General features: G+C 45.4%; 1 protein-coding gene across 1 annotated transcript in view; it reads left to right on the top strand.

The window, feature by feature from the left end:
- The first annotated feature begins 1186 nt into the window (after positions 1 to 1186).
- The window catches only part of HS3ST2 (heparan sulfate-glucosamine 3-sulfotransferase 2), a 102731-nt gene continuing 79306 nt past the window's right edge, over positions 1187 to 24611 (top strand). Inside the window, exon 1 of the mRNA XM_054455612.2 lies at positions 1187 to 2119. Coding sequence (XP_054311587.1) covers positions 1635 to 2119 — 485 coding nt within the window. The 5' untranslated portion in view covers positions 1187 to 1634. The remainder of the gene's footprint in view (positions 2120 to 24611) is intronic.

Genomic DNA, 24611 nt, shown 5'->3' with positions numbered 1-24611 from the left:
GTGCACTCACTTTGTGAACACCCGGACATGGTGAATTGGCATTGGCATTGTTGTTGAAGGCCAACTCATCTGTGTTCTTAGCCATGGCCATTTAGGCCTGTTCTGATGCAGGGTTCTGATCCGAGGTACCAGTGTGGTCCCTCAGGGAAGTACTGGAGATCGTCACTTATGCCTGTTCTGGACATGGTCACCGAGAACTGTCCTGTAGGCATTCACTTAGGAATCATTCGAAGTGGAATTGCTCCTGAATACGTTCTCCTTGTACTCTGTTTCCTCCTCCTAGTGTCTCTGTGTGAAGAAGCCCTCCGCACTCAGCCCTCGGTGACCCTCTAGTACCCTGGACAGCTCCCCGGGGAGCAGTCTACCGCTAGGCGGCGGCTGCTAAGAGAGGAACCCTCCTGACGCGGAGTCTGCCGCTCCGGGGCTCGCTCTCCGGCAGGCCCGGGGAGAGGTGGGGTGACAATGGGTTGGGGTGCGCGCGTGCCTCATAGGTGCGAGACAGAGCGAGCCGCCGGGGTGTGAGTCAGCGCGCGGGGGGCTAAGAAGCTGGGTGAATAGTCACGGAATCTCACTCACGCTCCGCTCCTCCACCCATCCCGTCTACAGCGCGTGTCCCAGTCCTGGGCGTGCGTGCGCTCGGTGTCCGATTCCGGGCTGTGTGTGTCCATTTGGCGAGATGTCGACAGCGGGGGGAGTGTCCCTGTCGCTGTATCTGGGCCCAGGTTAGGGGACTTCTCCTCCCCACCCCCGCGTGGGTGTGGGGGTGTGTCCGGGCTAGGGCGCGTGTGATTCTGTGCCTGTGCGTGCGTGTGCGGGTCAGGGTGGTGGGACCGCGCATCAGGGCAGGGTGCCTGCGTCTGCGTCTGGGTCTGTCTGGTCTGGATGTCGGCGCGATCTCGACCTGGGTTCGTGTCCCTGGGTGTCCAGAGGCCAGCGTGGTGGGGGTGTCCAGCCTCCCAGAGGAGTACTACGCCTTGACACCTTCGCTTCACCGCCCCAAAGCTGGCCTGGGGCTCCGTAGGGAGTGGCCTGCGTGGGGAGGGCCCGCGTGCTGTGTTTCTGGGAGGGGTAAGAGAGTGGGGGCGCAGGGGGCGGGCCAGGTCCCCGGGTGCGGCGCGGGCTCGGGGGACCCGCGCGGCTGACGTCAGGCGACTCCTTAAATAGAGCCGGCAGCGCGCTCCGCTCCGCATTTCCCGAAGAGCCAGATCGCGGCCGGCGCCAGCGCCACCGTCCGGTCCACCCGCCAGCCCGCACAGCCGCGCCGCCGCCGAGCGTTTCGTGAGCGGCGCTCCGAGGATCAGGAATGGGGCTTCGGGCACTGGGCGCGCTCCGAACCCGGCGCACGTAAGAGCCTGGGAGCTCCCGAGCCGCCCGGCTGCCCGGAGCCCCATCGCCTAGGACCGGGAGATGCTGGAAATGCAACCGCCTGTTCCCCGAGGAGCCGCTGTCCCCGGGACCCCGGGGCACGGTGCGCACCCTGGTCAGCAGCGCCCGGAGAAGACGGCGCCCCCAACGCCCGACCCGCGTGGCCGTGGCAGCGCCACGCGAGCCCTCTAGGCGACCGCAGGGCCACAGCAGCTCAGCCGCCGGTGCCCCCTCGGAAACCATGACCCCCGGCGCGGGCCCATGGAGCCATGGCCTATAGGGTCCTGGGCCGCGCGGGGCCACCTCAGCCGCGGAGGGCGCGCAGGCTGCTCTTCGCTTTCACGCTCTCGCTCTCCTGCACTTACCTGTGTTACAGCTTCCTGTGCTGCTGCGACGACCTGGGTCGGAGCCGCCTCTTGGGCGCGCCTCGCTGCCTCCGCGGCCCCAGCGCGGGCGGCCAGAAACTTCTCCAGAAGTCCCGCCCCTGTGATCCCTCCGGGCCGACGCCCAGCGAGCCCAGCGCTCCCAGCGCGCCCGCTGCCGCCGTGCCCGCCCCTCGCCTTTCCGGTTCCAACCACTCCGGCTCACCCAAGCTGGGTACCAAGCGGCTGCCCCAAGCCCTCATTGTGGGCGTGAAGAAGGGGGGCACCCGGGCCGTGCTGGAGTTTATCCGAGTGCACCCGGACGTGCGGGCCTTGGGCACGGAACCCCACTTCTTTGACAGGAACTACGGCCGCGGGCTGGATTGGTACAGGTAAGGACCAGGAGCTCCGCTCCGTGCGCCGGGTCTCTGATCGCTTCCATCGGGAGAGCCATCTGTCTCTTGTGTTTTCTCTTTCTTTTAACCCAACTCATTGTATGGGTTCAGGCTGACACGTGGGGCCATGGGGGGGCTATAGGAGAATTTACCCAGAACTTCCCAGTGATAATCTAGACGGGCAGTTTCTGGAACTGCAAAGGGCGTTCCCTGTTGTCACTGGAGTCGTTGGAAAACGATTATCTCCAGTCAAACCTAAGTGCCAGCTAAAGGGCTAACTCCCTCTGTGACCAGCCCTTAGGGTGCCCAGAGAAGGGACAGGCGAGGACCTGTGCTGCCTGAACACGGCACCATCCTAACCCTCTGTAGGTCTTTGCTGGTACCCAGCACCTGAAGGACCCTGAGAAAGGTAAGGCAGTTCAGAGACCCCTTGCAGCAAGGCTCTGTTTGGGAAAGGTCCCCAGAGTTCAGGCCAAATGACAGTGCATCCCCAGAGGTCTCCAGTAAGAAAGATGCTTTAGGGAGTCTCAATCTCAAACCCAGGTATTTGCTGCTGTACTGGGGCTGAGACTCCCAGTAGCTCTGGCCCGGGTAGGTGGTCTTTGAGTAGTGGAAAGAGCCCTGGATTCGAGTCTTGCGTCTGTCACTTAAGCTTGAGCAAGTTTCTTAAACTCTATCAGCCTCTATTTTCTTATCCATCCCAATGGGCAGGAAAACAGTCCTTGCCCTGTGTACCTTCCAAGGCTTTTCTAAAGTGCCTTAAAGGTGTAAAAAAGGCACTTCACAATTAAGTGATGCTTCTAAACCAGCAGCCAAAATGTGGAATTTGAAGGTAGGCACTGCAGGTGAAGGCTAGCAAGGGTCCTAGGGGCCGCCAGTCATGCATAGACTGTCTATGCTTCCCATGCATGCCAGGGAGGAGAATTACCCCACTGGGGGTGTCAAGGCACAGACCAAAGCTTCTGTAAGGTGGCAGCGTCCACTCCTCAATGGCCATCTGCCTCCCCAGCCCTGTGTGGTGCTGAAGTGTAGGACTGGCCCACATGTGGGTGGTGTAATGTCCGGGCTCCCTGTTAACACATGGGTCACAGAATTCTCACCATTCACCTGACCCTTTGAAGACTTTCTAGAAACATCTGCATAGTAATGACGTTGGGGAGGGGTAACATGGTAGCTGACACAGTAGCTGAGGCTAAATCAGCTGTTTTCATCTACAGCTTTAGGCAGTAGAGGTCATATGCATATTGGACAAGGGACAACTTCATTAGAAAGAGGACCCCACTGGGCTTGTAATAAAGGGCCCTGGATTTACCAAAAGAAGGGGGACCACAGGCCTGATTTAGCACCTTTGCAGGTTACTCCTGGCTTGCAATGGTTGTAGTTGTGGGGACGAGTGGGTCATGCATCATCCTTAGCAGGCAGACACATAGTCTGTCCCCATTGCAGCCAACCAGGGGCTAGCTAGCCTGTGGGTGGCCCCAGCACCATTATGTCTGGTTAATAGGGTAGGGTGGCACAGAGTGGCAGATCTGGCTTCGTGCCAATGCCAATAGCCCACTGTGCTTTCCAAGCTGTGTCTCATGGGCATCCCGTCTAGGTGCATGTGGACACTGTCTGAGCCAGATCCCGGGATGGAGGAGGCAAACACATTGAGCAGCAGAGCCCGGAGTGGGTCAGCCGTGACCACATTCGAATGCAGGCCAGCATTTCCTCGATGGAAAATCTGAAGATCATTACGAAACCTTTTGCCAATGCGAAGTGCCTTTTAAGTACAAAACAGCAAAATTCTGAGCATCTGGCTTTCAGATAGTGTGCCCTCCAATAAATACCTATGCCCTGAACCCAGACTGTCCTCCCTCCCCTCTCTTCCTTCCACCACTAAACAGCATACCTCAGGCTTCCATCCTGGAGCCCATGTCATTCAGGGATGGCTGCTTTTTATTTTTAACCTTGGCATGTGTGATTCTAAGCAAGCTTAGCTGTGAACCTTAGAGATGGGAGCCATGCCTTTTTTTTTTTTTTTTACTTTTTTTTAATTTTTTTTTTTAGCACATTTGGATTCTGCTAAAATTCTCAGCCGAGTCTTGGTAGGTTTTATTTAACATCAAGCATGCTGACAGCTCTGCTTCTCTCTTCTCTCCCCCTCTACCACCTTTCCCCACTTTATATTTCTAAAAGACTATCCTAGAGGTCTGGTCGTAATTGCCCTCTCCCCATTGCTTGACCAGGAAGGCTGGGAGGCTCCAGTGTCAGGAAAGGGCTGTGTGGTTTGTGCTTCTTTCAGTTACAAATCCACACCCCTAGAGTCAAGTGTTTAGCTTGTGGATTGCTATTTCTGTGCAGGGTAATACTACACCACTTAGATGCTGTTTCCATAACCTCCAGAACATCTATCTTTCTGTATGTAAAGAACATTTTTGTACATTTCTCTTTATTATGGCCAAGTCATACGCATTAACTGCAGAAATCATGGGGATTTCTGGAATCTTTTAAAACCCATGTTCTCACTTTCTTCCTGAATTCCATGAGCTATGTATGGTGGGTGACATGCTGTTCCGCTCTCTGTCCACTGCCTTGTCAGTTCACAGCTTGCCATCATAAAGCCAGGGTCCACTGGGCAGACATGGCCGAAGAACCCTTGCACTCATTGGAGTGGACTGTGCTTTCCAAAGGGGGAGGTGCAGAGTTGCAGGCAGTGTGGATCTTAGTATGATCTGCCCAATCAAAGCCCCTGGTGATAACTTCCTAGTCAGGAGGCTGAAATCCAGTTAGTGGAAAAATCAAAAGCTTTACCCTTAACTGAAAGGAGGGGCTTCTTTCTGTGGGTAAATGGAGATAAAGCTGAAGCCCGAGTGATATAGCCAGAAAGACACCATCATTTGGAGAGACCAGGAGACAGAGTCTGCACCTTCTTGTCCTTAGCCTGATCCCCTTCTTGGGAACCAGTCCAGTTCAGGCCACCAGCAGAGAGCCCAGCCTTCTGCAGTGGGTTCTCTCCAATTTGCTGTCTTTCTGCAATGCCATCTCCGATGCCTACCTCAACTGCGTATCTGGCCTGGGTTCCCCCCCACCCACATTTCCTCCCCGAGGTAAGAGCTGCAGGGTGGGATCTCCTAGCTGCTTGGACAGGTGGGCAAAGCAACACCAGGCTGATGAGGGAACCAGGACAGGATCTACAGTCAGAAGACCAGAGGTGGTCACCTAGGTGCTGTATGATTTGAAGAAAGGTGATTCTCCCAAGTCTCAGCTTCCTCATCATGGAATGGGACCTGTAGTAACTATCCTAGAAACTTGTTGTGAAGAATAAATGCAAAACTGTACATGAAATTGCCCTGGAAAGTTCTATATTATATAAAGATAAGGCAGTAATGTTACTACTGTTATTGCTGCTAATTACTACAACACTCCTGTTATCACTATTAGTTCTGTTAGTATTAAAAATATTAGTTTCTGACGCTGCTGCTGTTACTAAATCGGGCTGAGGAATTAATCAATTGCTATAAAGATAGTTCCATACTTTCCTCTTTATTCCTTCCCTTCCCCTCCTCCTTCCCTCCCTCCCCTTTCCCTTCTCCTTTTCCTTCCTTCCTCCCTTCCTTCCTTCCTTCCTTCCTTCCTTCCTTCCTTCCTTCCTTCCTCCCTCCCTCCCTTCCTTCCTTCCTTCCTTCCTCCCTCCCTCCCTTCCTTCCTTCCTCCCTCCCTTCCTTCCTCCCTCCCTCCCTTCCTTCCTCCCTCCCTCCCTTCCTTCCTTCCTCCCTCCCTCCCTTCCTTCCTCCCTCCCTCCCTCCCTTCCTTCCTTCCTCCCTCCCTCCCTTCTTTCCTTCCTCCCTCCCTCCTTGCTTGCCTTCCTTCCTTCTCTCCTTCCTTCCTCCCTCCCTTCCGTCCTTCCTTCCCTCCTTCCTTCCTCCCTTCCTTGCTTCCTCCCTTCCTCCCTTCCTTGCTTCCTCCCTTCCTCCTTTCCTTTTCTCTTTCCTTCCCTCCTTCCATGTTAACAGAAAGTCGGTTCACATATCTGGGTGTCAGTCTGCTCACCTGTGAAATGGCAATGATGCCTGAACTGCTTTGCAACCTTATAAAAATCAAGTAAGACTATCTACATGAAAATGCTTTTCCAAATCTAAGGTTATCTTTAGGATGCCCTCCATTCTAAGGAAGTTTGGATGTGAAATAGACTCTTCAGGGTCATCTTTTATAAACAGATATAAGCTTTGCTGTGTGTAGTAGTTTTTGGAGTAACAGGGAAAGCTGAGATATGTCTGAAGTGTTCTCAATTTTGCTAGTGTTTCGGTATGGCAGGGGAACGTGTGTGTGGAGGAAGTGTATCTTTTCTAAATGCATTGAAATGCCAACAAGAGCAAGTTAATATGTGATAATTAACTCTGTGTTCTGGTGTCCAAATTTTGATGGATGAGCCTGTTCTATAAGTTTCAGACTTCACTTCACAACTCTGGTTATTTATTTGTTCAGCATCGATGATGTTCTTGGGATGGTGCAAACAAAGAACACAGAATATTTGCCCCAGAGGCAACAGTCTAAGTAAGAAAGAGAATAAAAAGCACAGAATAAGATCTATCACATTATCCAGTTCATTTTCATCAAGAAATCATATTCTAATTGCAAAGACCAATTCTGGAAATGCAAACCTTAGAAAAAAATAAAATCAAAGGTAGAAGGTAAGGGGCCTCCTGCCATGAAGTAGTTAATGCAGACAGTTTTATCATCTTTCAACAAATTAATCAACACATGAAACAGACTGATCTGTGCTCATTGGGTGTGCACATAGATGAATGTGTGTGCACACCCACACATGTGCACCTGCATGCACAATTGCAGCATCTATGCAGACTTACGCCTTTATACGGAAATTCCCTGTCTTGGTCCAGGCAAACGTCACACACTATGATTAAATGAAACCATTGAGTCCACAAACCCCCCCATTGGTCTTGCAGCACTCTGTCAGCCTTGCAGCATGCTGTAGATATAATACTTAGTGCCAGCAAATGTACAGTTCTTGTCAGGCATGGAGGAACATTCAGAATGGGCAACGAGAACTGTCATTGCTCAAGGAAGTTTTTTGAAGAGCTGGTTTCCCTTCCCCTTGGAGCTGAGAAGGACTGGCAAGAGTTTGCAATGAAGAACAGGCTTACCCCAAAGCCTTGGTCTATTAATCCATTTTCACACTGCTGATAAAGACATACCCAATACCGGGTAACTTAAAAAGAAAAAGAGGTTTAATGGACTCACAGTTCCATGTGGCTGAGGAGGCCTCACAATCATGACAGAAGGAGAAAGGCATGTTTTACATGGCAGCAGGCAAGAGAGAAATGACAGCCAAGCAAAAGGGGAAACTCTGTAAAAAACCATCAGATTTCATGAGACTTACTCACCATCACGAGAACAGTATGCGGGAAACCGCCATAATTCAATTATCTCCCACCTGGTCCCTCTGACAACATGTGGGAATTATGGGAGCTACAATTCAAGATGAGATTTGGGTGGGGACACAGCCAAATCCTATCACTTGTTACAGGAGCATTTTAGGTGGAGAAGATGCTGACAGCCCCAGTACTTTCCAGCTACACACATTGTTAAGCCTGTTTTGGATGTTAACATGTGAAAATACCACTGAGAGATTCTAAGAAGCATCTTTAACATCTCCGAAATTAGCATGTATCTTATGATTGATGGTGTCTTAGATTGAAAATATAGGATGTTTCCATACTGATTCCCGAAATGCCCTCTGCCTGGGAGACCTGGCTTCCCCAGCCTAACCTGGACTCTCTGGACCTTCCAAAGAGCCAGTGACTAGACCCTGCTTCATCTCTGTAGCCAGCAGGGCTCTCTTCTGATTGGTCCAGAGCTGAATTCATTTTATATTTTTGAATGTTACCCATGCCATCTCCCTGAAAGCAACTATCCTGAAATTAGGGAAGGTGTGGGGCTGGTACTCACAGGAGATAAGATGCGATGGTGGGCATGTCCTTCATGGCCTACTGTACAGAGGCACTTGCTGTACCTTGCACATATCTGGAGACACATCCAAAGGGCCCTAACGGATTTGAAGCAGAGTCAATGCCCAACAAGTTCTATTACCTGCATGCTTTGGTAATGCTTTGGTAACATTCTGTGTATCTGGTGTGCAGGGCTGTAGAATAACTTTGGTTAGACCTCTATGAATCATTCCTGTATGATTGAGTGACAGGGTGGGTGGGGAGGGGGTGGGAACACACAGCTGCCTATTGATCAGATCCCCTGGAGGACTTGAGGAGAGGTCATCTCCACCTGTGAGGGCTCAGGGCAGGTGATAGGGAGGTGGGGCTTTGGGGGGTAGTGACTCAGAACTGATAAGTCACACAGATAACCCAAACCTGTGGGACTCACTGTCTCTGCTGGAGCTAACTCCGGTGCAGCTTAATCCATTCATTTGTCAAATGCTTTCCATTGGCCAGGCTTGGTGCCAGGCTGCTGTAGGCCGGTTCAGCTGCCACTTTGTTCTCCTAATGGGCTGCATGGCTGGGCTGAAGCACTGTGAGGTTCACAAGCAGCTTGACGAGGTGGGTAAAAGCCACCAGGGAGGGGAAATGACCTTGTGCTTCTGAGGTAATTGTTGCCTGTCAAGCTACACTGCTGGGCTGTTGGTTCAATGCTATGCTCCCAGCAGCTTTCTCAGGGGGATAACAGGACAGGGTGAAGACAGGGGACAGGGGAGTTATTATTAAGTATGTTTTTCCAGGGCTTATGAGACAGAGGTTTGGGCTTGGGTGATCTGGAGCCTGAGCATCACATGGATTTCCTGGGCATGGGTCCATTGGGTGTCTTCCTAAGCTTTTCAAATCAGAGGAGCTGACAATGGCTCCACCCCAGTGCCCATGGCCACCAGCCACCATGAACACTCCCCAAGTGAGAAAGCCAGAAGTGTCTGCTCTAGGTGGAGGCTAAAGGACCTCTCACACTGCCTTCCAAATGGTGGCATAGTTATTTGGGAGGGAGAATTTTTTCAGATTTCAGACATTCTTGTGCCACCTTCATGACATTTGCCAAAGCCCAGCATGACCTCTACTATTATTTTCTTAATTTTTTTTTTGAGACTCATGCAGTGGCACAATCAAGGCTCACTGCAGCCTCAACCTCCCAGGCTCAAGTGATCCTCCCACCTCAGCCTCCCAAGTAGCTAGGACTACAGGTGTGCACCAACACACCTGGTTAATTTTTAAAATCCTTTGTTAGAGCCAGGGTCTTATTTTGTTGCCCAGGCTGGTCTCAAACTCCCGGGCTCAAGCAATCCTTCTGCCTCCACCTCCTAGAGTGCTGGGATTACAGGTGTGAGCCATCTTGTCTGATCTTCTTAATTTTTTTGCTTAAGTTAGCCCATTTAAAAATTATAATTTATCACAAAGAACAAGTTTTCCCCTTCAGTTTGTATATTTTAGAATAGACAAGATATTCAGCTGGGTGCAGTGGCTCATGCCTGTAATCCCAGCACTTTGGGAGGCCGAGGTGGGTGGATCACCTGAGGTCAGGAGTTCGAGACCAGCCTGGCCAACGTGGTGAAACCCCATCTCTACTAAAAATACAAAAATTAGCTGGGCATGGTGGTGTGCGCCTGTAGTCCCAGCTATTTGGGAGGCTGAGGAAGGAGAATTGCTTAAATCTGGGAGGCAGGGGTTGCAGTGAGTCAAGATAGCGCCACTGCATTCCAGCCTGGGCAACAGAGCAAGACTCTGTCTCAGAAAAAAAAAAAAAAAGAAAGAAAGAAAGAAAAAAAGATATTTGTATTGCGAAATTCAAAAGTGACAAAGGGTATTCAGAGAAAATTAATCCCTTCCTTTCTACCTCATCTTTCAGCCAAGAAGTTCCTCTTCCCAGAAGCAACCATAGGTACCTGTTTTTGTGTATCTTTCTAAAGATATGCTATGGATTTGCAAATCTAACACATATTGTGCAAGTATAGTTAAAATAAATATTGTTTAAAAGCAACTTTATTTTGAAGCCACCCTAAATGGAAAACCGGCAACACTTGCCATAATTAGAAAGTGATCATAAAAATAAGTTAGATTGAAAACAAAACAGTGTTATTGAATTTTTGCTCTCTAGTGTGGCTGGAATGTTCCAAGCCTGCAGTGTTTTCCATCTTTGCTTAAAAGAGGATACTAGGGGACACTACTAAGAGCAGTTAAAGAAATATCAATATCAATGTGAGATGTTTCTCCTTGATGTAATCAGAAAGAATGAAGGTGAAGAAGGAGAGATAATACATCTCACTGTGTGATTTGGTGGTATTTAGTAAGTCTGCGTAGTACCTAAAATTACCAAGATGAGGCACACAACTGACGTTATGGGAAATATTGTTGGAGTTTGCTGAAAACTCGGCTTAAGTAAATCCAATGATGGGCTGGGTGCGGTGGTAATGCCAGCACTTTTGGAGGCCGAGGCTGGGTAATTGCTTCAGCCCAGGAGTTGGAGACCAGCCTGGGCAACATAGGGAGACCTCTTCTCTTAAAAAAAAAAAAAAAAAAAAAAATTTAGCTAGGCATGGTGACAGGCACCTGTATTCCCAGCTACTTGGGAGGCTGACATGGGAGGATCACTTGAGCCCAGGAGTTCGAGGCTGCAATGAGCTATAATTGCACCACTGAACTCCAGCCTGGGTGACAGAGTGAGACTGTTTCTAGCTTTTCAGGTTTCTTTAATGTGTTAGTGATTGGGAGAGATGAGCCAAAAGAAAACTCAGAACAAATATGAACACTAAGAGGAGAGTTTGACCTGCAATATTTACAAGGGAGTGTAGCCTTCCCAAGAACCAGGTTCCCTGAATAAAGGGTGTGGTGGGCATTTAAAAGACAATGTCAACTCACAGGGTTACAATGGATTTCTTCATTATTCTTACTGGTGGAAAATCAGCAGTGTTCTCCACAATTACCACATCTACACAGATTGTTACGTATCTTTAGGCGTCAGTATCACAAAAGTCAGAGATAAAGTTGTTTTCACTAGGGAATCAGCAATTTATGAGACAGTGGCACAAGGCTCTTCTTTATTTTAATTTCGAGGCTCATGTGAGACAGGACGTCCCTTTTGTAAAATCTCAGAATGCAAAATACCTTTTCTTCCATTCTGGAAAACATGACGTGAGGCTTAAAAACATGACATGGGCTGGGCGCGGTGGCTTACACCTGTAATCCCAGCACTTTGGGAGGCCAAGGCAGGTGGATTACAAGGTCAGGAGATCGAGACCATCCTGGTTAACATAGTGAAACCCTGTCTCTACTAAGAATACAAAAAATTAGCTGGGTGTGGTGGCAGGCACCTGTAGTCCCAGCTACTCGGGAGGCTGAGGCAAGAGAATGGTGTGAACCTGGGAGGCAGAGCTTGCAGTGAGCCGAGATAGAGCCACTGCACTCCAGCCTGGGTGACAGAGTGAGACTCCGCCAAAAAACAAACAAACAAACAAACAAACAAACAAACAAACAAACCATGCAACTTATACACAGGGCAGGATAGGATGCCAATTTTGCTTTCTCAGGCAGTTTAATTTCACTGGATCAAGAGCAGAAGACAATGCAACTTCTTTGTGAGCTTTTAACTGTGTAAAAGAAGACCCACTGCAGAAAATGGTCCCTGGAATTTCCCTTATATTGTTAACAGAGGCAATGCAGAGGGTGTCTATGATGACAGGGCTTCCCAAGCTTGCCTTTAATAGGGCTGATGGTCAATTAAAGGGAGATGGCTTTCTTCCAGCTCAGGGTGCTCCCTAGCCTCAGTGCTTGCTGCTGGGTGAAGGAATCCCAGATCAACCCTGAGGCTGATGGAGAGATGAGTGGGCATTGAAGTAAGGCCTCACGGTGGCACAAGGGCTTTCTAGGAAGCAATACAAGACAGATCTTATTGGAGAGAGAGAGAGAAAGGGAAGCCCAGATTCCAAGCATGAACTCAAAATGGAGATAAAGTTGCAGAAACTACTATGGAAGGCAGTTTCAGCATAGCTATGAAAAATTCGAACTCTGAGATCAGAAGGAATATGTTGGAATCTCAGCTCCACCACATGCAAGGTGTGTGTGTGCCAACCAGTGGCTTCTCTGTCTCAGTTCCTCCATCTGCACACTGGGACTAATCATATTGACTGCCACATAGGGTTGCTGTGAGGATTCAATGAACAATTACTCATAAAAGTGCTCGAAACATCTGTGGCACACGAGAGGTATTAAAAGCCTGTTAGTTGTCATTATTGGCCATTGATTTCTTCATCATACCTTTATTGAGCAGCATGCTGAGGACACAGAGATGAATATAACACAGAGCCTCTGGGCTCTTCACTCTTTGGTGAGGCTATTAGATGTTCATGGAAAGTTTGCACACAAGTCAGATGAGAATAGGTACCATATTAGAGATACAAGGAGAGCTATAGTAAGTAGCATGGAAAGGAGAGAAAATTCATTTAGGGGAATTTGGGAAAGCTTCCTGGAGGAGGTGGTATGTTATTTGGACCTCAATGGCCAGAGAGGATTTCCTTGGATAGAGATGTTTTTGGTCGGGGGCTAATGAGGAGGGGGACCCTATAGGGATGCTGTTTCTAAATACATTCACTTCATGATTTTACCTCTGTTTACAGTCGAATCACAAAATAAAGTGGTTGCCGGGAGCGGGGGCTCACATCTGTAATCCCAGCACTTTGGGAGGCCAAGGTGGCAGATAACCTGAGGTCAGGAGTTCGAGACCAGCCTGGCCAACATGGTGAAACCCCGTTTCTACTAAAAATACAAAATTAGCCAGGTGTGGTGGCAGGTGCCTCTAATCCCAGCTACTCGGGAGGCTGAGGCAGGAGAATCACTTGAACCTTGGAGGCAGATGTTGCAGTGAGCCGAAATCACGCTGCTGCACTCCAGCCTGGACAAAAAGAGCAAAACTCCATCTCAGGAAAAAAAAAAAAAAAAGTTGTTTCAGATCACTTTAGTTCTGCATGAATTTATTGGCCACCTGCTATGTGCCAGGCAATGTGCTAAGCCCTGGAGAAATGAAGATGGAAAAGAGAATTAATGTCTCTTTTAAAGAGAAGAAGGTGCAGAGAAATTCAGTGGTCAGTCTTACTGAGAGAGAGAGAAAGCTCCCAGCATTTGTGGGGCCATAGAGGAGGGCCCCCACCCAGGGTGGGCCAAAGAGGCTTTCAAGAGAGCTGGTGCCTATGTTTTGAGGTGTTTGCATCTGCTGTTCCTCTACAGGGATCATTCTTCCCCCAGAGCATCTCAGGTCTGGCTACTTCTCATCATGCAGGTCCCAGTTCCAATGTTACCTCCTCAAAGAGACCATTCTCAGCCACCTAGTCTAGGCTGACTCACCTCCTCACCACTCTCTATCTTTCCTCACTACCTTGCTTTATTTACTTCTTACTTCTCACTGACATCTGAAATTATTGTGTTCATTTTCTCTTTTATTTACTCTTTCCCCACTAGCCTGAAAACTCCCCTAGAGACCAGGAACCTTGTCTGTCTTATTCATGGCCATATCCCTGAAGCTCAGAAAGGTGCCTGGCACACAGTGGGTGCTCAATAAATATGTGTTGAGCGAATACTCTTAGCTATGAGGGATGATTAGGAATTGATGAGTCTGTTCGGGGCTACAAACTTGTCCACCCCTTTACTAAGCTTGCCACAGCTGGTTCTGAAAGAATATGGAATGTAGATGCTGGTGACTCAGTCATCAATAGGATTTATTGAGCACCTACTGTGTGTCAGCCACATAGTCACTGGGGAGAGAGAAATGAAAAAAACAGACAACAATTTCTGCCTTCATGCTGCTTACTTTTCTACAGGGTAGGAAGGAGATAGTCAATAAATAAGTCAGTCAAACATATCTATGTCAGATGGTGGTAAGTGCCATGGAGAAAATACAGGGAGGAGGAGAAAGAATACTTGGTCTGGGGAGGGTGTTGCAGTTTTAAACAGGGTGGTTAAGGAAGGCCTAGCAGAGAAGGCAATATTTGAGTGATGATCTGAAGGAGGTGAGAAGGCAAAACATGCTGTGATCTGGGAGAAGAATGTTCTAGCAGAGGCAGCACACGTGCAAAGGCCCTGAGGACAGAGGGTGGCTGGCATGTTTGAGGAAAACCCAGGGGCCAGTGTGTCCAGGGTGGAGTGCCCAAGAAGTGCATAAGGGATGGGAAATAAACTTGTAGAGGTAACAGGGGCCACATGGTGCAGGATCTTGTAGGCCTTTGCAAGAATTTTGCCTTCTACTCTGAGCAAATGTGGGACTATTGCCTAGTGTTCAGTTAAGGCATTATATGATCTGACTTACACTCTACAAGGACTTCTTGGGCTATTATGTAAGGCAGTAAGGATGGAAGGAGGAAAACTGGTTAGGGGGCTGTTGCAAAAGTGGTTGCAGCAGTAGTGGTGGAGAGAGACGGGAGAGGGGACAGATGCTGGATATACTTTGAAGGGACAGTGGCAGGATTTGCTGATGATTGCAGGGGGCAAGGTGTGAGAGAGAGGACTCAAGAAAGACGGCATTGGTGATGATGATGGTAGCAGTGTTGCTGCTGAGGTTGATGATGTGATAGTATTTCTTTCTTTCTTTTTTTTTTTTTTTGAGACAAGGTCTTGCTCTGTTGCCCATGCTGGAGTGCAGTGGCACAATCATGACTTACAGCAGTCTTGACCCTCCAGGCTCAAGCGATCTTCCCACTTCAGCCTCCCTAATATGAAACTACAGGCATGAGGCACCATGCCTGGCTAATTTTTGTATTTTTTAGAGATAGGGTGTCACCATGTTGCCCAGTCTGGTCTCCAATTCCTGGGCTCAAGCAATCCTCCTGCCTTGGCTTCCTTAAGTGCTAGGATTACAGGCCTGAACCACCATGCCCAGCCCAAGTTCCTATTAAGGACTTGCTATCTTTCAGGCTCTTCCTTACAAGTGACAGGCTGGAGTCTGAACCAAATATACTTCCCAATACCTGCCCCTGGCTTGACTGGTCTTGTCTATCTATAGATGTCCCTAAACTAACCAAAGAAAAGAACATTATGTTCTACTGTAGCTTGGAGTCTTCACTCCCAAATAGGTGGGAGATGGCAGATTCCTCATTTCTAGAGATCTTTGAGGCCCTTTTTATAAATACAGAGTTCTTAGGTAACCTCTTGAGATCTGTTAAAGGTGAAATTAGCTCTCTTCCAACCCAGAAAAGGCATGTGTCACTCAATGGGAGCCACCCTGCTTCTCATTCTTGTTCCAGCCTCATCAACATGTATGGGGAGGTGGCTGCCGTGATGACACTGCCAAAATTAAGGGCCTTGTGAGTGTGGCTTCCCTTAAGTAGAATTGAACACGATAACACCTTCCTGAGAGATAGTCAGAATCTGAATCTCTCCGACTTTCCCAAAGCTGCTGAAGCATGGGGAAATGTTCTCTGCCTTGGCAGCCTCTTTGCAGTGTGTTTCTGCTTTGATGGTTTTAATGAAGATATGAAATCATCTAACAGCTTTCATTTTGCTCAGGTGAGATGGCTTGAAGTGGAGGTAGCATTTCCTAGGATCAATCCCCATTTTCAGAAGTGGTTGGTTAAACTCTCTGAAGTTTATGGCCACTTCTAGCTGAAACACTGTAGGATCTGAATTATTAATTCTGTGAAAAATGAGTTAAGTCATTGCAAAGCTCTGTGGTGGCGCAGTCCCTACTTTAGGCCCCCTTTCCTGTATTTTCTCTAGCACAAACCTCTCCATTAACAAGAAATCCTTGGGTAACTTGGCTAAATCTTTGTCTGTCACTCATTTAATGGAGAGGGAAAGAACTTGACTTAATTCAATTGTTCTTTCCTGCCTAGGATGAAGAAGAGAAATAACCAGAAATGACTCGGGGAAGTACTCAGGTCAGAGCCACTTACAGGTTCTCAAATTTGGGCATCATTCAAATGGCAATTGTGCAAGCAAGGTAGTCTCTAAAATAGGAACTTCTGAGCACCTCCTTCTATCCAGGTGGCTGGTGCCAAGGGAGGTATGTAGAAGGATGGGGAAGTTCTGAGCTGTTCTGAATATGTAATTTTCAGCTGGGGACAGTGGCCAAGCTGCAGAAAGCTCCTATCCCATGGAGAAGCAGTTGGAAGTAGTGATGGCATCACAAACTCAGCATCCTTAGGGATTCTGTGGGCACATAAACGAATGAATGAAGTTGGCTGTGGGTTATGCAGAATAGGTCGGGACTTGTCCCATTTATGCAAGTCTTATTTAAATAGGATATTTGTTCCCATTTAGATAGGGTATTGATTGCCCCATTTAGAGAGGACAATCAGTAGTCAGTCCTAAACAATATTTTTGACATCTCTGCATGGCCAGATCTCCCAGTTATAGCTTTTTTTTTTAAAGAAAAAGTTGAATATGGCATTTTAAAGAAAGTGAACTCTCAATTTATAATCACATCTTACTGATTCATAACTGTTATAGAACACTTGTGGGTCAAACAGGACATGTCTGTGGGCTGGATGTGACCTACAATCTGCCCTCTTATGACTCCAGGAAGGTTGGTCTTAGAAATAGGTACTAGTGGCTTCTAATACTGCTTCTGCCGTGGCTGTGGGGTAAGTTGCTTCATCTTTCCAAGCTTTGGCTTCTTCATATAAGATAAGGATATGATGAAGTGTTCCTGCCTTATAGGTTGTTGTAGAGATTCAATGTGATAAGAAAGTGTTTGATTTTATTATTCCTGTCTTGGGTCCTGCTTCCCTGATTGTGTTTGAAGGAGGTGTAATAATCACTAAGCTGATGGCTGTGCTTGGAAGACAAAAGGCACTCACTGTCATCACACGGACCTTGATCAATATGAGGGAAACTGGGGTCTTAATAATTGGGCCAATAAGGAGGAGAAGAATCTCAAGCCAAGATGACCCATGCTTGGAGAAACCCGTCTGGTTATAGAACTGGGCCCCAGACAGACAGACAGCAATCTCCACCCCTCTTTATTGTCATTCATGTACATGCCCAAAGACTCCCTGTAGGATGTTGAGTTTGTGATGCTGTCACTGCTTCTCCATGGGATAGAAGCTCTCTGCAACTTGGTTATTGCCTCCAGCTCCCAATGACATATTTGGAACACCAGAAGAAGAGTCCATACACTTCTCTTGGCATCAGCTACCTGAATTGGGTAGAGGTGCTCACAGGTTCTTGTTTTAGAGATCAGCTTGCTTGCACAGAATGTGAGTGCCGCTCTCATTCTAGTGGTGTAGATGAAGTCTAACCTGGAGCATGCGGTCTTGCTAACAGGAGGAGGATAAGAGATGAGCAGGGGTGCACCATAAAGATCAGCCAGGAAGAATTTCTGTTCACCCTTGATCAGTACTTTGTACCTGCAGAATGACAGAGGAATATTGGGATGGTGGGACAGAGAGGGCTGGAGAATGAATACCTGCCAAGGTGGCCTCAGAGATGACACAATTCCCTTTAAGGCCAAGCAAAGCTTTGATGCAAATGGAGGTTTGTTGGAATTGGTTCTAAGTTCAACATTGAGAGCCTGGACGCATGAACCTTGGTGGAAGAGCTGGGAGACCATCCAAACTTTGCCTTGCCTCTGGGGCAACTATCTACAAATCTCCCCAATCATGGGGTCATCAATATCCTTTACAAAATCTAACACATTGCCTCCCATCCTTCAGTCATTTGTGTGCCATCTTCATGATTTGTTTTTTGGACATATCTACAAATAGTTCCATTTACTTTACATTATATTGAGGTCCACTCATAACTTTTACTCAAATGCATTTACCTAAAATTGAAACTTTATATCACCATCCTAAATGAGGCTCCTCATCTCTTGCCAGAAATAGAATGTAGTCATAAAATGAATGCAGTGAAAATCAAACAATGCAGTTCAATTCCAGCCTGATACAGTTGCCTATGCTTTGTTCTACATGAGGCAGCCTATTTCTCTGTTCCAGAGAGAGATCAAAAACTATTAGAAAGGTGTTAACAACATTCTAGCACCCAACGAAGACTTTCTCCATGATGGAATAAGGAGACTTGAATAGAATGGAAAAGGAAAGATAATTATCTTCTAATGATGTGATTAGATGACATTTAAAGCCATATCATTTGCCACCTAAATTTGTTTTTAGCCACTAGTGGTACATATCCCACATCTTGGGAAATGCCCACCAAGATTCTCCCTGCTTTGATTGCACTATATTATTTTATCATGTTTGGTTGTCGTTGTCTATCAATAGCCTGGGACGGTCTGGCTGACATTACAAAGTCTGGGTGGTTTAAAAAGCTGTGATTCCAATTTCAATTGCAAATGGATGGGGCATCATGGGAAAGCAAGCGCAGACATGAAGAACTGGAGGAAAAGATTCAGCTCTGCAGTATTTTTAGGTCTCCTTCCCTGGATCGGTTTTACATAATTTGTATCTGGATTGCAGGTTTGATAAGTTCTGATATGTGCTCTCTAATATGTTACCTGAGGGCTAACCCATTTTTTTTTTTAACAATCTCAATTTAAATCACCGATGAGAAGTCTTTGTTTATTGTTCCTTAAAAATTGTAACTTGGATGAATCTCAAAGGCATTATGCCTAGTGAAGAAAGGTTATGCACTGTATGTTTCCATTTCTATAACACTCTCAGACACAATGAAAATGACAGAGAACAAATCAATAGTTCCAAGGGCTTAGGGCAGCGGGGAGGGGTGGCCACAAGAGGCAGACAAGCGAGTTTTCTGGGTGCTCTGTAGGGACACCCAAAGGGAACTCTGTACCTGATTGTGGTGGTGGTCACATGTATCTATACATGTGTTAAAATTCATAAATTGAATACCAATAAAAATATGATTTTACTATAATTTTAAAAGATAACATTTTTTATTTTATTTTTATTTTTTAGACAGGATCTCATTCTGTTGCCCAGGCTGGAGTGCAGAGGCGCGATCTCAGCTCACTGTAGCCTTGGGCTCCCAGGCTCAAGTGATCCTCCCACTTCAGCTTCCGGAGTAGCTGGGACCACAGGCATGTGCTACCATCCCCAGCTAATCTTTTTTTTTTTTTTTTTTTTTTAAATTTTTAGTGAAGATAGGGTCTTTCTGTGTTGCCCAAGCTGGTTTCAAACTCTTGGGATCAAGCAGTCCTCCCACTTCAGCCTCTCAAAGTGCTAGGATCACAGGCATGAGCCACTGTCACTGATCTGAAGATAAAATAAAAAAATAAAACTTTATTCAAGAAACATCCCTGATTATAGAACTCAGCAGCTGGTAAGCATCCTACACCCCTCAACAGAGTGTGGTTCCTAACGATCAAAGAGACCCAGCCCTCACATTTTGGGGGTTCACAAGCTTCCCTAAACTTTCATCCTTATTATGAGTTAGAATGTGGATGTGGGCGGTATTCAAGTCTTCCCCATCCCACACCCACATTCCTGAATGATGTTGGGGTGTGAAGTAAAGGCTGGGAAGATTCCACTGTGGTCTGAGGCCAGGGTGGCCACCATAGATGTCCAGCCAGGCTTCTACTGAAAGGCATCAGATCAGGGTACTGGAAGGCAGCTATGGGAAATGCATCTCATAAAAGGAGTGAATGCTGGTGGATAAAAAGATCCAACTGAAGGTCCTAGGGAGAGTTGAAGGGGATATGAGATGAGGAAAGATGGGCCATGGGCCACAGTGGAAGGGGTATCCCAGGGTTTTCCCCAAATAAGACAGTTCACAATCTACTGACAGCACTGATGACCTCCTGCCCACCAGACAGCCTCAGGACTGAGCAAGAGGCATCCCTGTTGCTCACCCCACCCAGCCTACATCCTGAGCCAACTCAGCAAGGACGAAAACCTTCCTGATGCACCCTGCCCAGTCAGAACACCCCCAGAGCTGGGGTAGAACATCTACCCTGGACTGTTGATACCCTCAGTTCCTTCTTCCCAGTACTGTGTAAAGAACCCATGCTTCCCAGAGGCTCCTATGCTACAAGACCTCACTCCCCAGCCTCTGCTAAAGATGGGCCACCAATGGTGTTGATCTGGAATTGGACACAGAGACTATGTATATGACAGAGAGAGTAGCCATTAAAACCTGGCTGTATTGCTTGCACTCTGTATACACAAGGCCCCCCTGCATTCTTCCATAACCCCCACTTTTCACTTGGGTGAGGTTGAGTGGGTTTCTTTCCTTAGGTGACTCAGACACCACCTGTGTGGTTCTCGGTGTGCACACTTGGGTGATTGTGCTGAAGCCACCTGGACTGGAGACAAGAATGTGTGTCTTGCTAACCTGTGGATGACAATTAAATTCATGGAAGCAGCAGCAATGACCCAGGAGCACGTATAGCTGGAGAAGAAGGTCAGAGGTAGGGTGTGACCAGAAAATAGATTAACAAAATGGGGAGGAAGGGCAGAGGATGGTGTCACTTCATAAACCATGGTGTGGTAGAGGGGAGGCACACCAAACCTGTTTGGGGAGTCTACTACTCTGAAGGCTCTTCCTCTGGGCCAGCCCTTGAGAGAAAGATATTTGTTATTTTCTACCATTTTTCCATGATTATTGGTCTATGTGGACTCTTCTGGGTCAGTCTTAGTTATTTATATTTGCCTATTTCCAAAACAGTGACAATCACACTACATATTGAGATGTGTGGGATCTGCTACTATCATCATTGTCTCCAACATATACTTTTATCTTTTTTGATTATAAGAACAATTAATTTACAAATAATTATTTAAATAAGCAAACAAAAACTAAAGAGACATTCATGTGGCAGAATCCAGCATAGCAGATAAAAGAAAATATATACTCCTATGAGAAGTTCTCAAGATATATTGTTCAGCTAAAAAACAAAACAAAACAAAACAAAAAAAAGCAAAGTAAAAAACATATTATCTTTTGTATAAAGGGAGGAATAGATACTGTATATTTAACTCATCTTATTTATGCATAAATAAATTTTGAAAGCTTACCCAGGAAACTAATAACAGTTTTCTGGGTGTGAAATTGGGTGCATGGAAAAGCAGGGATAGGAGAGAGACTTTTCTGTATATCTTTTTCATTTTTTGTGCTGTGTGAATATATTCCTTGAAAAATTAAAATGGAAATTGTGCATTGTGGAAAAATTAGGAAACTGATTAAAGAATTTTAAAATTACCCAAAGTGTACCCACAGTTGTAATCAATGTTAGGATTTTGCTTTTTACCATTTTAGACAAATCATGTGTATATTTAATATACCATTTTATACTGCTATTTATATCAGTGTATAAGTAGATATCATATGCTTTATATTCCATCTTATAACTTGCAATTTTATTTAACAACGTGATGCAGATATCTCTCCATGCCAATAAGTATATCTACAGAATAATTTTAAATGCTCAGAATTATTTTAAATAGCATCTAGTTGGATAGATATACTATTATTTACACAATCATTAACCAAATCGCCTACTGATAGACATTTAGATTGCTCCCACTTTTTGCTCTTTAACAATGAAAGGACAGCAGCAAGTATCGTACCCAATGATTTTCCTCAGAATAAATTTATTTCAGAGGAATTTTGGGGTTTGAGGGTAACCATGCTTTAAAAAGTATCCATTTTTTGATACAAATTAGCAAGTTTTCCCCACCCCTATGGCAATATAGCTGAAGCATTTATACTTCCCTAGCACAGTCTGAAAGGACTTTTTTCCACATCCTTGTCAACATTGACTATTAGCAACCTATTTATTTGCTCTTTGTCAATCTAATGCATGAAAACTATTCCTTTTAATTTGAATTTTGGGGTATTTAAAAATATTTGTTAGCCATTTGCATTCATTTTCTGAAATTTTTGCTTAATTCTTTCCCTGTTGGAGATATTTCTTTCCATTTTTAAAAGAGGATGTTTAATGATTAATGATGCTTATACTGGATTGACTTGATCTTTTAGTGTTTTATTACTTCAGATGTTTCTAGTGAGCTGAATTTGGCTTGGTTCTACATTTTCATCTAGTGTGATCATCTTCATCTTTCAGTAAGAAAGTCTTAATTTTTTATGTATGCGATTATCAACGTATTTGAACTTTTCATTTTGTTCATTTTTTTGTTTGTTTCTTTTTTCTTCTTCTCCTGACTCTTCAATATTGGATTGGTGGAGCCTTCTTTATTCCCCTCTCTCTTCCCTCTGAAGTGGAAGTTATATAGGCTATTTCTGTTCTTTTTGTTGTTTGTTTTCTTGGTTTTTGTATTTTTAATAGTACTTGTTTATCTGATCACACTAAGACTTAACAAAGAGTAACTTAGAGAACGACTCCAAACCTACCTATTCCCCAATTCTATCCATGTTATGGCTGCCAAGTATTTTGCTCCACTTTGTTTTTGTGATTTTAATGCTTATGAAAACAACAATAACATGTCTACATAGTTTAAACAGGTAAATAATATTATAAGGCTTATCACAAAACAGCAGTCTGCTGTCTGACTACCCTGTCTTCTGATCCTTGCTTCACGGAAGCAACAGATTTTCAATTCTTTGGGCTCTCTCTCCACTTCTATGTTCCTCCATATTACTAAGTAACCTGTTTATATTGAGAAGTCTTACAAATCACAAAAAAGGATAGCCTTGGGAGTTAAAATTGCAGCTGTCAGTTACTCAGGTAAAAGATAAATTTCAGAACGGCAGTTGTACAACATATTGAAAATAATGATGTGTACTGAATGGTGTTACTGAAACAAGTCAGATGTAGCCAAAGCTACACTCAGCAGCAACTTAGCTTCTTTATTAAAAGAAGAAAATGAATTGACTAAGGATTCAACCACAAAAGTGAGTGGAATGTTAAAGATAAGGAAACAAGGAAGTATTTTGGAAAAATGAAAACAGAAATTAATGAATAGAGGGAAACGGAAACATTGATTCTTAAAAAAAACAAATCCAAGACTTATTCTTTGAAAAAAAAACAATAAAATAGACAAACATTTATGGTATCTAATTAAGAATAAGAGATAACAAAAATAGACAAAATTAGGAATGAGAAAGAGGATATAACCACGATCTGTGAAGGGCTGAAGCATCTTTATGATACTGAAAAAAAGGATTAGATAAAATCTAACATTTAATCCTCATAAAACACTGGTTATGTGTTAGAGATATTTTCTTAGCATGATTTAAAAAATAATTTTCAGCTAATAAAGACATGCCATCTGTGTTAGTCTGTTCTTGCACTATGGTAAAGAAGTACCTGAGACTGGGTAATTTATAAAGAAAAGAGATTTAATTGACTCACAGTTCTGCAGACTGTACAGGAAGCATAGCGGCTTCTGCTTCTGGGAGGCCTCAGGAAACTTACAACTGTGGCAGAAGATGAAGAGGAAGCAGGCGTGTCTTACATGGCCGGAGGAAGCAGGAGGATGTTAACTGTGATGCTGCACTTAAGTCTTGTAACTGTATCAACCATTATGTCCTTGTTTACTGGCTCTGGTCCTCTCCTTCCTGTCTCCATTAACTTATACCTTTCTTTAGTTGCGTGTTTTTATTTATCTCTTAATCAGTTTATGGATTTTTATGAGTAACTATTTTTTTTTTCAGTTAGTGCTTTAACCTGACTGCTGTGCAAGTTTAAGAACATCTTTCTGTTTTTTTCACACATGAGCAATAATTCAACCGAATTGAAATGTTTAGGATGGCTCACTGCAACCTCTGCCTCCCAGTTTCAAGTGATTCTCCTGCCTCAGCCTCCTGGGTAGCTGGGATCACAGGCATGCATCACCACGCCTGGCTAAAATTTTTTTGTTATTTATTTATTTACTAGTAGAGACGGGGTTTCACCATGTTGGCCAGGCTGGTCTCGAACTCCTGGTCTCAAGTGATCCGCCCACCTCAGCCTCCCAAAGTGATGGGATTATAGGTGCCAGCCACCATGCCCAGCCAGGACAAAATCTTTTTTAAAGTACCTCTGAAATCATGGATCTGTTGTCTTAGGTCATCTATGTGTGTGTGGCAGAGGAGAAGATTGATGTCAGCTAGGTTCATTTTTTTTCCCTTTTGTTGGCAAACTGTTTTGCTTTGTTTTCCCTTCCTGGATGCCTATACAGTTTTTTTTTTCCATTATTTCAGTAAAAACAGAGCCTTTAAAGTCAGACTGTCCTGAGTTCAACTCTCTGTTCCTTTGCTTAGTAACCTATGTCCTCCTGGGCAACTTATTTACCTGCTCTACACGTCATTCTCCCATGTGTGAAGCAGGGGTAATAATCATACTGGGATAATATAAAAAATGAGGAATTAACTGTGCAAAGTGCTTAGAGGAAGGCTGAGCCCATAGCAAGTACTATATAGGAGTTTTCCACCTTGATATTGCAGTAGTCATCACTTATCCAGGGGGATATGTCCCCATATCCCCAGTGGATGCCTGAAACCGCCGATAATAACAAACTCCATATATAATGTTTTTTTCCTATGTGTGTGTGTGTGTATGTGTATACACATATGGACATATATATATATAGACGTATATGTATATGTGTGTATATATACATACATGTATATGTGTGTATGTATACATACAT

Source organism: Pongo pygmaeus, chromosome 18 (genome assembly GCF_028885625.2).
Source record: "Pongo pygmaeus isolate AG05252 chromosome 18, NHGRI_mPonPyg2-v2.0_pri, whole genome shotgun sequence".
In the NCBI taxonomy this organism is placed as follows: Eukaryota; Metazoa; Chordata; class Mammalia; order Primates; family Hominidae; genus Pongo; species Pongo pygmaeus.
Note: the sequence above shows the minus strand (reverse complement) of the source record. Positions and strands in the feature narration are given on the sequence as shown.